A 13,656-nucleotide genomic window follows, 5' to 3' on the forward strand; every position below is an offset into this window, starting at 1 on the left:
AGGACAAAGACATCCTGGCTTGGGGTCCTTGCCCTAAAGGAAAGTTAAGTGTGGCCTAAGGATATGCTCGACTAGATAGTCAATGTAATGGAGTTCAGGAGGTTTCCTGGTGGAGGAAGGTTTGGAATAAATTCTCTTGGCCAAAATGTAATTTTTTTCTATGGTTGGTTGCTAAAAAAAAGTGTCTTACTTGGGATAATCTCTAAAGGAGAGGGTTTCAGGGTCCTCCTTTCTGTCTCCTTTGTATATTGAATGGAGAGGATGTTTCTCATTTATTCTTCTTATGCCTTCTCTCTAGAGAAATCTGGCATAAGTGGTGGGAGGTGTGGTGTCATGGATGCATTCATACTGAATCTCTTATTGAATTTTGGGATAGCCTTGGCAGACCCCCTGCGAAAACTTCATACCTCCAGGTGGCTTGGGCTGTTGGACCTTATTTCATTCTTTGGAATCTTTGGCTGGAGCGTAACCGTTAGATTTTCTATAATTCCAGCTTGGGAGTCACTAAAATATGGCAGCTGATCTTAAGTAGGCTTCAGGGGACTATCTATGCTAAATGTGATATGATTGAGCCGGTGGATCCTGGTGACATCAGTATAGTTAGGAATTTGGGATTGGTGGACAAAGGATTGGGAGGCATAAGCAGTAAGAGATCTTAGCCGCTCAAGAGAAAGGTTTGTAGGGTGGGGAGATGGAGAACTCCACTAGATGTAGTCCTAAAGATTAACACAGATGGCTCCTCCCGAGAGAACCTTGGACAGGCTGGTGTGGGGGGGATTGAAAGAGATACAGATGGCAATGTTATTTTCATATTCTTTGTGCACAAAGGAGTTCATTCCAATAACGTGATGGAGGCCTTGGCCATTAAGGTGGCTATGGAGCAGGCTTGCTCTCTTGGATGGAGGAGAATTGTGTGTGAATCAGACTCTCAGATTATTGTGGATATGATAAATAACCAGAGAGTGGATGACTCTAACTGGCAAATTGCCTTTCTTGTTAGAGAGATTCTTCAATTGACTAGCTTTGTGGATGGGATCTCCTTCTGTCATATTCCTAGGGAATGGAATGGAGTAGCTGATGTCTTGGCAAAATGGGCATACCAGAAGGGTGTTGGTTGGGATATTTCCGATAGGGATGATCTTCCTGCTAATTTTGTTGGGACTTTCGAGCAGTTAGTGGAAAAGGATAGAACTTAATTAATTTTAGGTATGTGATTTGGTTGTTTGGTCCTGAGGCCTTTTGTAGTTTGGCTTTAATTGAATAATTTTTTACCCCTTTTCAAAAAAAAAAGTGGAGATAACAACTAGTAAATATCAAAATAAGAGTTAAAAGTGGAGGGAGAAAAAAATTGGCCGGTAAATAATTAACGGGAAGGATTTTCAATTTTTCGGCCGAACTCTTGCAAAATTTTCGATAATACAATCATAATAATTTCCTAGATTTTTCTACAATTTTCCTCAAACAAGTTTTATTGATTAATAAATTTTACTTTTTCAAAATCCACAGCATAATTCTTTATCCAAAAAATTAATACAAAAATTTAATAAGCATTATGCAAGCACAAATACATGAAGTAGACACATATTTCAAAAAAATTCTACAGTGGATTTTCAAACCCTATCTCAAAACCACAACCAAAATATGTGAATGCATGCAAATCCTAACCCTTAGAAACTTTCAACAATTCTTTTGATCCAATTTTGAATTTTGCTCTCTAAACCTTATGTGCATATAAATAAGCTTGAATATTTTAATAAAGAGTTCAACTTTAGCAATGACTTTGATTTTCGAACATGCAAAGACCTCTCCTTAAAACAAACTTCTACTATTTGATCCTTTAATGCACACTTAAAGAACTTTTAAATTAAAATATTCTTTTATTTATTTTTTCTCCACTTCATTAATCATTACAAACACTATTTAAAGCGTAGTTTATTATTTAAATTAATAATAATAATTAAAACTCATTATTTAAATACAACTCTAATTTAATTATTATTAATTAAATATTTATAATAAAATAATATTAAATCTTTAATCTTTTAATTCTCTTTTATCCAACTTCTTAAATTAGAGTTTTAAATTAAATCTTTTAAATTGAAGCACATATCATCATGCTCTAATTTCTTTTTAACAAATTTTCTAAATTAGATTTCTAAATTAAGTCTTTTAAATTAAAACATATATTTAATTAATTAAATATTCTAATATTTTAATTTTTTTTAATCAAACAATATTTAATAATTCTCAATATTATATCACTAACCGAAATGTTATAGTTCATTCATTCACCAAATAAATCACATAGTCAAATCCACATAAAAACAACATTACCAAAATTGACAAAAAAAAGTAAACAACACAGGCATAGATAAACTCATGGGTTTAAAAAGGGTGGAAAGTCAGATACATGCCCTCCTCCTTAAGACAAGTAATTAGGCTATGGCTGGAATTGGACGTAAACATTATCTCCCTATTCTTACCATTGAGTTATTGCGATAGGACACTTATTTTGACAATTCAGGGAAGTCGATGTCTAATACTTGCAAATCTGTATAAAATACAAGCATGGATAGATTTAAGTTAAACAAACAATGGTGGGCAGTGGTACATTATGTAGATTTTGACTAGTAAGGGACTACGACTCCCTCCCTCAACCATGTCAGACACGTCAAGCATAAATATAAAACATATACACACACCATACACATGCAAGTATGTAGTAAGTATAATAATAAATCCTAAATATAAATAACATCATATGCTAACATCAATATCTATCATCGCCAGGGTACACTAAACATTTTTCTAAGACACACCATATGACATTATTATAAAAATAATTTCATTTACTAACCGAGAGAAATTAAAACATCATCACTACCACTAGAAAATTGTTACAACTGACATAATCAATTACTCAACATATTAAAATATTGCATTTCAAATATCAAATAAGGATTAACACATCTTAAAAAGAGTCATATAGAACTATAACAATTGAGTCTGCAATGATAACAAAAGAAAGGTATTACATCCAATGATCATAATTTCTAAGAACATTTTAGTGTTTTGACTCTATAAGTTTTTTAATTTCTTTTTTTGTTCTTGACAATCATTCATTCATCCAATATACACCTTGCCGCAATACCATTTTAGGACCATGTATAAGGCTTCATTTTCTTGACGTGTAATTAAGCATTTCCTAAATTAGAGGTAAATTTTAACGCGTATTCCCACCAGGCCCATACAATTGAAATTCGCCGAAGCCGACGGAACACAAATTTGTCGTTTTAGGCCATCCGTTCATTCTCGAAACACTTCACTTGCGCGCCAAGCAAAGTCGGTTCCTAACTCGTAGTTTCCTTAACTCGGAGTTAACGTCAACATCGAATGGTTAAGCTGTTGTACACGTCACCCACTACTTTGTTTCTTTCTCCATTTGATAAACACACCACACATGCGAGCAGAAGCACAATCTTAGTGTTACTTAATGTCCCGTCGTTTGCCACATCATCGATCCGTGCCTCGACAAAACCGACGGTCTAGATGGTATGGATGCTGGTACACGTCATCGATCCGTGGATGGACCGATCCAACGGTGCAGATGATTTTGGGAGACTGATTGGGTGTGCGCGTATGAAGTAGAAGTAGAAGGCGTGTGAATGTTGCTGAAGAGAGGAGAGTATAACTGCTAGCGGTTACATTTCGGTCGACGCATGTGACCGCTATGGGGTTTGCGGTTGGGTGAACCAAGGAAAGCGGAAACCTAGTTTTATGAAGAGGAAGAAACGGCTGTCACGAACGCATTTCATTTGGAGGAAGAGGAAGGATCGAGGATTTAAGGATTTTGAGCTCGGATGCGGCTTTTAGTAACCCTGGTTCGTAGTCCATTGAATTTGTTGTATCGATACGTGCAGTTTGAGCATTTCAGATCGCAGTTTGGTCAACATTTTGTGGGGTTTTCTTCTGCTGTTGGATTGTGTTGGGGTTTGAGTGAAAAGGAGTGGGGTTTCGGAGGTTAGGGTTTTGATTTGGGATGGACGAAGTATGGGAAAGAGCTGTCGAGGCAGCTTTGGACGGACAGGAAAGTTCATCTGCAGCTCGCAGTTTAACTTTGGACGGAGCAGTTAAGTGCGTCCATGGGCGCCTTCCTCCGCCGTCTCTGCTTGAGAAATTTCAGCAATTAAGGCATCTGTCTATTGCAAGCGTCGGAGTTTCCTCGCTTGCCGATTTCCCCCGCCTGAAGCATCTGGAGAAGCTTATTTTAAGCGATAATCGTATAGCTGGGGGATTGGAGTTTCTGGTGCAGGCAGGTCTCGAGTCGCTTCGAGACCTTGATCTGTCAAACAATAAAATTCAGTATATTGAGGACCTTGAGCCATTGGCACAGTTGAAGCTTGTTTCGCTTGACCTCTATGAGTGTCCTGTAACCAAAGTCGCGGATTACAGGGCTAGGGTTTTTGGATTGATTAAGACTTTGAAGTATTTGGATAAGACGGATGCTGATGATAACGAGCGGTTTGAATCTGATGAGGAAGAGGAGGATGAAGAAGATGACGACGATGTAGGCAGTGGAGAAGTGGAGGGAGAGGGGCTAAAGGCAGGCGTAGGGCCGACAGAAGAGGAAGAGGACGATGACAGTGAAGAGAGTGACGAGGATGAAGAAGAAATTGTCAGAGTTGCTCCAAATAACAATCTTACCTATGCAAGGACTAATGGGATTGGTTTCGGAGGTTCCGGGGTTGATTCCCGCGGAAATGATGAAGACGATGAAGAGGAGACTTCGTCGGAGGAAGAGGATGTCGAGGATGAAGAGGAGGAGGCCTCTCGATTTCGACAGTCGACTTTGGGTGCCAAGGCGGCGAATTTTGGTGTCCAAGTTCATGAAGTGAGCTCTTCTGACGGTGATGATGTTGAAGACGAGGATGATGAGGAAGATGTGGAGAATGTACAGGAAGTGCAGGACGTGGAGGAGAGTGACGACGACGACGAGGATGATGAAGATGAGGACGAGGAGGACGTGGAAGAAGAAGACCTCGACGAAGACGAGGACGATGACAGTAAGCGCGCTAGCAGCGGACAGGTCGTGAGAAATCCTGAAGTTCTGGTTCAAGAAATTGACGAGGAGGATGAAAATGGGGAATTGGGTGAGGAGGATGATGACGCGGAGGAAGAGATTGAGTACGAGGAAGAGGAGGTTGACGAAGAGGTAGGTTTGGGAGATTGCATGTTATTGTAGTGGTTTTCATTATAGATTTGTGTATTTGAGAGCGCTAGGGCTTGCAGTTGCTGTGGAATTAAATTTCTTTTTACGCAATGTTGGATTTGACGCCTGCTGTTCTGTTAAATGAAATCCCCTGTGAGGCTTTCCGGTTGTTTGTTTCGCTTTCTGCTAGGATTTTCATTGAACGTTGTGCTTCTTTGCGATTTGTTAGGGTTATCATTGAACAAACTCGTTTTCTATGCTGCAAGAGGTTCTGTTTCTACTGGGTATGAATTCAGTAGTTCATCTGTGGTCTTTAAGTGGCTCTGATTGTATTGGGTGTGCATTCAATAGTTTATCTGTGGTCTTTAAAATATATGGTCATGTTTGTTCTTTTTGTTTGTTCGGCGTTCCATTCTATTGTTCCAAGAAGAAACATAAAAGATTCATCTAATGTTTTGTCTGATTTAAAGGGGCTGGTTCTCAGCGATTGAATATGGGATGACGTATATATGGATATTTTCTTCCTTTTCGTATATGGCATTTCGGTGGGTCAGCTTGTGTGGAATAAATTTTAAGATTCTGAGTAGGGTTTAATGTCTTAAAGAACTCGGCTCGTTTGTGTTAGTTTTAAAACATTTCTCAATGTTTTTCTGCTACATTGCTGAGGTTTATTTTGATAAGTAGGAGGTTTGTTTTGTTCGTAAGTGTTCTCGTAATTACAAAGGGTTAAATCTTAAGGACTTGCAAAGTAGCGTGAAAATCCGTTTGGGCTTTCTGTTTCGCTCAAAGGGGGCTTTTAGTTGCTTTATTTATTCATGAAACTTGAATGGTTGCTTTATACGTTTTGATCAATACTTGGCCCTTTTAATTGCTGTTTTCTGTGAATTTTGTATTCAACTGATGGGTTGCCATTTAAAATCATAATTTTGAAGTTATGCTAAGGATATGCACCCTCGGCCTTTAAGTGGGCCCTGAATTGTGCAGACGGGTGTAGGGTTTTGATAAATGTCTTTACTTGTTAGTTTGTCTTTGGTATTATGGGTGGTGTGGCGGCTCACGCATTTTATTGTCTCATGTAATTCCACAAGGGATTGGGACTTATTAAGGTGAATAATTTGGCAGTAGTAGTTTATGGGGCTTTTTTTTTTGGTCAAAGTGGGGAGGAAAGCTTACTATTCTGTCTAAAGCTACGGTGTAAACGTTTTTCTTTAATTGTGGTCAAGTTTTGCTTTCGATGGGTTGGGTAGGAGGTGTCTCAGGCAGGTCAGTTTAAATGGGGTTTAGTGTAGGTTAGTTGGTTTAGAAGCCACGAAGATGGCTATGGCTGTAAATTTTTTGTGATATTAATATATTTTGACATAAAATTTCCACGGTCCATCTTAATGAGTACTAAAAGATTCTGCATTTGATTGGGTGTCTCTTTAAACTGCCTAGGGTCTTTAGTCTTGTTTTTGGAACGATGACAGCCTGACTCAGCAATCGTGTTTCAGACTTGTTTGTCTGTGAACTTGTACAAATTTTGATAAGGACAATCTTGATGGAGCCACTGCTGGATGTATGCTTACAGCAGGCTAGTTGTGTCCATGCCACAGGTCCTAGCATACACACTTGGTGTTTTTAGATGGGGTGAAAAGATTTATTTCCAATGACAAGATCTTGAGATAGATTAGGTCTGTTCTCATGATACAGTGTGCTGCAGTGGGTAATTTTCCCAAATTGTTTCTTTTCGTTTTGTTTAACGTGATGCAGATTTGTTTTGGGCTCAATCAACATTGTGTTCCTTCTTTCCATTATTAGAAAACTCGTTTTTTTAAGTTATCCCGATTTGTTTATTAAGTGCCGTACAAAAAGTACACCCTTATGAACACAATCGCGAAGGAAAAGTCGAATAATTAAATTTTGAGATGTCTGTATTTTATGAATTATTCTATTCATTTTTGTTTATATGTTAATTTTTTATCTTTGTTGGATGCCGTCATATATGGTTTTATGCCCTAGAATTGCCCTTTGAATTGTGTGCATTTCACAGAGTCGTTGGTGCCTAAATTCGGGAATCTCTCATATGATTGGCAGTCTTCATTCTAATCGGCTCCTTATGTCAAACTACAAATTTTTTATAATGACTTGCATATTTGTTTTTAGAACGATTTTGTGCAAGAGATTAGATGTATACTTATTAATTGAATCTTTGACGTGCTTATTAGGAACAGGATTATGGCACAGAGTATCTTGTCCAGCCAGTGCGACAAGCAGAAGAGGAGGAAGAAGCCAGTGACTTTGAACCTGGCCTTGAAAATGGGGATGACGAAGATGAAGATGATGACGAGGATGATGATTTGGAAGATGATGATGAACAGCAGCAGAAACAAGCAACAACATCAAAAAGAAAGAGAGATGAATCTGATGAAACAGATGATAGTGATGATGATGAGAGACCAAACAAGCGCTAGTACATTTCTGTTGTATTCACGTTCACTGATATCCAGCTTTTGCCTCTTATTTCGCCAGGAATGGCGTTAGCCTGGATGAGTAGAGGAAGGTCTCTCCTTGCTGTAAACATGTTAGCTCATACAGAAAGTACATTCAATTTTTTACTTTGTAACAAATGTAAAATTCAGCACAGCATGGTAGCCACGGTGGAAATTTGGCTTGTTGGGTTGCCTGTTTCATCTTTTTTGTTACATGTCACTTTGGCCAATATTTACCCTCCTATACTATTTATGTTTTTCTGACATTATCTAGGAACTGAGCAGTGAATATCTTGCTATTGGGCGGGGGGTTCATATTCATCTTTATTTGTTTAGGGGTCTTATATTTCTTTATCCTTATTTGTTTAGGGTCTTATCTTTCAATGGTACAGCTGTTTTTTCAGTTGTATAAAGTCAACTTAATGGAAAAACAGGCTCTGATACGTTATCTTAAATTTCCTTAAATGTTAACTCTGCAATAGTTAGGAGCCTTCGGTCTTAATGTCCCTGGGACTTAGCGTGGCTTTTTCCTGTGACAATTCTCCACAAGTTTTTGACATGTAAATCAGCAGGCTAGATGTTATATAGTCTGATTGTGACACAACATTTGCACATTCCTAAACGTTAAAGGTGCAAATTCATTCCAGAAGTTTTCTAATGCATGTACACCGTACTATAATTTTGACAGGAAATTTAGCTCTTTTAGGCAATTCTTAAATGATTGGGTTATGCATGGCTGTCATTTTCTCTTAACCTCTGGGGTGCGACCTAACCAGACTTGGGTGCTTCGCTGCCTGAATTTGAATTTTGTATCCTTCTGCATTTATATTCGGATAATTTTATTTTATCCTTGGGTAATCACCTGTCATTTTGTCCTATAAATGGTCATAATAATCAACTTCTCGAGGAACAGTTTGTGAAACTCAGAAATTGACTTAAACAATGCATAGGGTTGACTGGATTTCCTTTGTTTCTGTGAATTTCAAAGTTTTTGCATGTTTTTAAGGTGTTTCATTGATTCTGTGCTTGAGATTCTACAGTAATCTTGTTTACCGGTTGCAACATAGGATTTAATATGAAGAATGTGTGGCAGCCACTTCATTGCTAACTTTTTGTCTGGTTAGCAAGATCTTTTTGCCTTTATATTCAGTAAGATAAAGCACTTCATTATCTTCCAGCATGTAATATGAATGTCTACTCAAGCACCATGCACGTCAGCAGCTTCAGTTTTGGGGTCTAATGTCAATTGGTTACAGAAGACTGTCCATTAGACAACCTCTATAGGTTACTCCCTCTACCCAAATGGCGTATCTTTTGTTGGGCTCTTATTTCATGCTTAGATGATTAGGATGGCTGCCGTGTTTGGAGCTTTATGTTGCCTTAGAGCCCAGTTTCTAGGGGCTTATGAGGTTCAGTCTTGGTGTATTTCAATTTTTTTTAGCTGTCCCATATGACTGTGGTCTAAACCTTCAGGGCAACAGGCCTAGGTATTTAATCATTTATTGTGGCAAAAAATTATAAATTGGTGTGAAATTATGCCATATAAAATGGGGAACGTTTTATGGATGTCGAGGCATATGGGAAAAAACATACTTTGTATTTAATTTTTAACAGTGGTATAACTTTGAAGTGACAAACCAATCTGGATTGCAGTGGGCAACGAAAAGCCAAGAACATATCGTCATTAATTTTGACAAGCAGTTGAACGTGAAGCTGAAAATTATGCATATTTCTCCACCTGGTACATGCTTTGTCATGGTAGGCTGTCTTCAACGGTACACAATATTGTGAAGTGGGATAAAATAAAATTAGGAAATTAATATTCATTGATTAGCTTTAGCCACATCGGGTTTCAGTCAATTTTCCCTTATGAGGATGCTACTGGATGGGGGGGAATTGCCAAATTCGTGACGATATAATTGCAAATTGCAATAATCCATGCTCAAAAGAGTTTGAGCCTTGGATATAATATATGCTGTGTGTTGACTTGTAAAGGCACCCCTTTATTTCCAGGTAGATTTGGTTAGATTAGATGCCAGGTGGACTACAAAATAAATCCATTGTGATCTGTCCTCATGGCTCATGCCATGTATGCTGAATGCTATTCTGATATTTTTAATTATTTTTAGATATCAGAAAAGGGGATAAATTATGTTAGTTATTAATTAGTTTCTTAAAAGCTTATTGCGTTTATGTGGTTGAATGAATGCAAGTTATCTTTCCAATAACCTCTTTCCAGCTGTAACTTGCCAGAAGATAAGCATACCTAGCGTCAACAACCAAAATATCCCAAGAACATATTTTAATGAATCATGGTTGTCTAACAACTGTTTTTAATTTCACGGGAGCCCACTGCTCTTTCGAGGGCGGTCATACTCAGCAGAGTTTTGGTTTTACTTTGAATAATGTTAGTGTATCTTATGTTGGCATCTGTCTCTAGCAATCCTCTGAGGTGGAAATGTGATTAAATGTGTCTTGTTGGGGGAGTTGAACCTTGGCGGGGGATATATTCATGATCATACTTGGCCAATCGAACTGCATCCATTATTCATCCTAATGAAATATGTTTGAACTAAGTGAACTATACCGGGTTGGCAAAATGACATTATGAACCAATTGTAACCAACCACGTAGCACGGTAGAAACAGGTGTTTTTGGCAGGTGTTAATAAATCTATTCTGAATTCTGATGCTGACCTGGGTAGAATTTATTAGTCGAATATCCCAGAGAAATTGATCCACGGTACGTTTTAATAATTGCTTACCCGAGTTGAGTTTCAAGGACGCGTTATGTGAGGCGGTCAGGAAGGGTTCACCGTGTAGGTGGAAAGTATACTTTGAACAAGGACGGAACTCAAAATTGGGATTTGCAGTTGTAGCTTAGAAATGCGTTGAAATTAGGAAAGGCGTGAATGTAGTTATTAACGCAAAGTAGGTTAGAGATATGGTTATCCTGCTTACAACTTGTATAGTTGGTCAATTTTTTTTGCTTAAAATTTTGGCATTTTCGTCTTTATGATTTGCATAGTTTATAATCGAAAATGGGAAAAAGTACTATGTTTTCGTAAATATAAATAAATTTGACTTTGTTTTGTTTTTAGTGCATTTTCTCTCCGAATAATAGCCTGTATTGGGTATGTAAAACATATTTATTTTTGTATTTCATTTATGTGTGAATGCAGAGGAAAGGTAAAAACTTAGAAAACACGTTTTTTTTTTTTTATGACTCAGATAATCGGAATATTGGGAAAATTTTCTAGGAAAATCGTTTTCAGTGGAAATTAAGTGGCACATTATATTTGGAGTGAGAAATTTGGTGTGGCATCTTTTTTATTTCGTGAATTAAATCTGAAATTAAACGATTTCAGGAAATCAATTTGTGGTTTGTCAGTTGTGTTATATATAAGTAGGAAAATAATTGAACTATGGAGGAAATGGGGTTGCAAGCTTTGGGTTTAACTATGGAGGAAACTCCGTAGTTAAGCGCGCTCAGGTTGGAGTAGTACTGGGATGGGTGACCTCCCGGGAAGTCCCGGTGCTTCACCCCTGTGAGCATCACCTAGATCCAATGAGTGCTAAGTGTTCCATTTATTCTCATGAGAGATGGATTCATGTTGAATCACTACTCATGAAACATGGGTCATCGAGTTTGACTCAAAATCACACAGTTAAATCCTGATATTCACATCACAAAATAATTGAAGTCAAAAATAATATTTATGATTTTTTTAATGAACATGTCAAAGGATACATCTCCCATCATTATTGAAAATCGTGTGCTTATAATCATGAAAACACTTTTCCAACTAAAATATCAAAAGGTATACTACAACCCAACGACACTAACCATCCAATATTTAGGAGCATTTGATCTAGAAAATTGGATGTACTTTATCGCTTTTTATAAGTTTTTTAATTTTGTGGAGGATATTATTAATATAAAATTAAATTGTTATTAAATTATTAAATGAATGAAATAATTTTATTGGTTTTCCCATGTCAAATAATGAATTAAAATATAAATATTTTTTGAAGTAAAAAATTAGTCATAGATCGGAGAACCCTTTTTGTTGTTTATCACAATTGCAACATTAAAGTCAACATTACACTCATTCCATTAGGGCCGACCAAGTCACCCTTGACACATCAATGTTGACCATGTAACCCTTGATCATTCAATCAAACTTGACAAATTGTTAAATGATTTTTGGGTTTTGTCCGCCTCATAATTTCAAGCTTAGATCTAACTTTGTTCATCTCTAGAAGCAAAACAACACAAAAATCAAGGTTCAAATTTCTAAGATGAGTTTATTTATTCCCTTTGATTATTTCAGCATTTCATACAACACTTCCATTATTTTGCATTTGTATAAATTTTGGAATAACTAGTTAAGATCTCAAGGGCAAGTGCATTCTTTTACCTATCTTCATATTCGTTAATCTTAGTTTGTGTTGATGCTCCTTTATCTCTTGGATTGCATTGACCTATTGAGATTTAATGCCTTTGCTCTATAACTACTTTGGCTTCCACTCTACAACCTCCAAGAGAATGTTGTCGCCATCATGCATGTTTCCTTTCTTGTATATACAATAATGGAATAAATCAATGATTGTTTGAATACCTTCCATTTCATTAAAATGTTTAGTATTTGGTATGTGGTAGAGGGTTTCATTTTGTTGTTAAATGATTATTTTCTTTTACATAATTATCTTAATGCAAGTAAATTAAGATTCATGGCATGAGGTAAGGGTAGAGGTAGAGGTACAAAGGGAAAGAAATATGAATGAAAGTAGACTCTTGAAGAGAATGAGGTAGGAGGAAGGGGTAGAGAAGTTATCATGGATCTAGCGGATACAATCCTCAACAAAGAAATTCATCTTTTTGATTAGAGGCAAGAACCAAACATTGGATGTGACCAACAACCTAATATTTGAGTGGAGACCATTATTGAATATGTTGAACTTGTTAATCAAAGCGAAGAGGAAAATGGTCCAAGCATAAAATGACACAAGGAATTCTCTATGTAAAAAATAATGTGATGTTAATCAAAATTGTTTCAATCAAGTATGGTGTCCCCAATGCTAGTTTAAATTCATTGTTGACAAGGGTTACAACAAGAACTAGTAGGGACTAATGCACTATTTTATCTAAAGAGGATGGTGAAATTGTCCAATACTCCAATGAAAGGGAGGAAATTAGGCACGATCTGTTGATAAATCAATGACAAAAAAATGTTGCCCAAATTTGTGGGGATACGCCCAACCCCTTCAACGGTGTTTAAAGGGAATCGTGATGGACTAGAGTTCATTGTAGGCACTTTGATTTGACTACATGAACAACTGAAGGAGTGAACAACAATGACCTTCTATTGTGTCATCATACTACGACAACTTGGAAATCATCTACAACTTGAACCATTATGGATCTAGCAGAATTTGGAATTACAAGATTGGTGTTCAAGTTGGTAGGAATCGTTGAGTGAGAGTGATTGCTAGATTGAGGTAGAGATGTGTACCTTGCTTGATGCCAAAAAGTAAAGAGTGATGTGATACTTCTATTGGGATTTAACTGTGTAGTTTTTGAGTCAAACTCATTGACTCGTGTTTCATGAGTAGTGGTTCACATGAACCCATATCTCATGAGAATGAATAAAACACTTAGCACTCATTGGATCTAGGTGACGCTCAGAGAGGTGAAGCATTGAGGCTACCTTGGAGTTCACCCATCCTAGTACTACTCCATCTTGAGCATGCTTAACTGTAGATTTTCCTCCATGATTAAACCTACTCTTCTTGCAACCCCATTTGCAAAACATTCACTAAGCATTGTGCCTTATGAACTATTCATTAGAAAGCCCCTTAAGATTATCAATTGATAATTAGGAGATATGTTTCCATAGTAAGTCAAATTGTGATACTACTATTAGGATTTAACTTTGTAGTTTTTTAGTCAAACTTATTGATCCATGTCTCATGAGTA

General features: G+C 37.0%; 1 protein-coding gene across 2 annotated transcripts; it reads left to right on the forward strand.

Annotated features, from left to right (window-relative positions):
* Positions 1 to 3,806: 3,806 nt before the first annotated feature.
* On the forward strand, positions 3,807 to 7,943 carry LOC149551399 (Leucine-rich repeat (LRR) family protein). 2 transcript variants are annotated; one of them, XM_089786912.1, is made up of 2 exons: positions 3,807 to 5,212; positions 7,414 to 7,943. In XM_089786912.1, the coding sequence occupies exons 1-2, from the start codon at positions 4,040 to 4,042 to the stop codon at positions 7,657 to 7,659; spliced, it is 1,419 nt and encodes a 472-aa protein (XP_089643038.1). In that variant the 5' UTR covers positions 3,807 to 4,039; the 3' UTR covers positions 7,660 to 7,943. The 2 variants fall into 2 exon arrangements, with proteins under 2 accessions (XP_089643038.1, XP_089643040.1); XM_089786914.1 differs by having other exon boundaries at positions 7,420 to 7,943.
* The last annotated feature ends 5,713 nt before the right edge of the window (positions 7,944 to 13,656 follow it).

The sequence above is a fragment of the Cupressus sempervirens genome, chromosome 6 (genome assembly GCF_028749045.1).
Source record: "Cupressus sempervirens isolate cs-2001-9-10 chromosome 6, ASM2874904v1, whole genome shotgun sequence".
Taxonomy (NCBI): domain Eukaryota; kingdom Viridiplantae; phylum Streptophyta; class Pinopsida; order Cupressales; family Cupressaceae; genus Cupressus; species Cupressus sempervirens.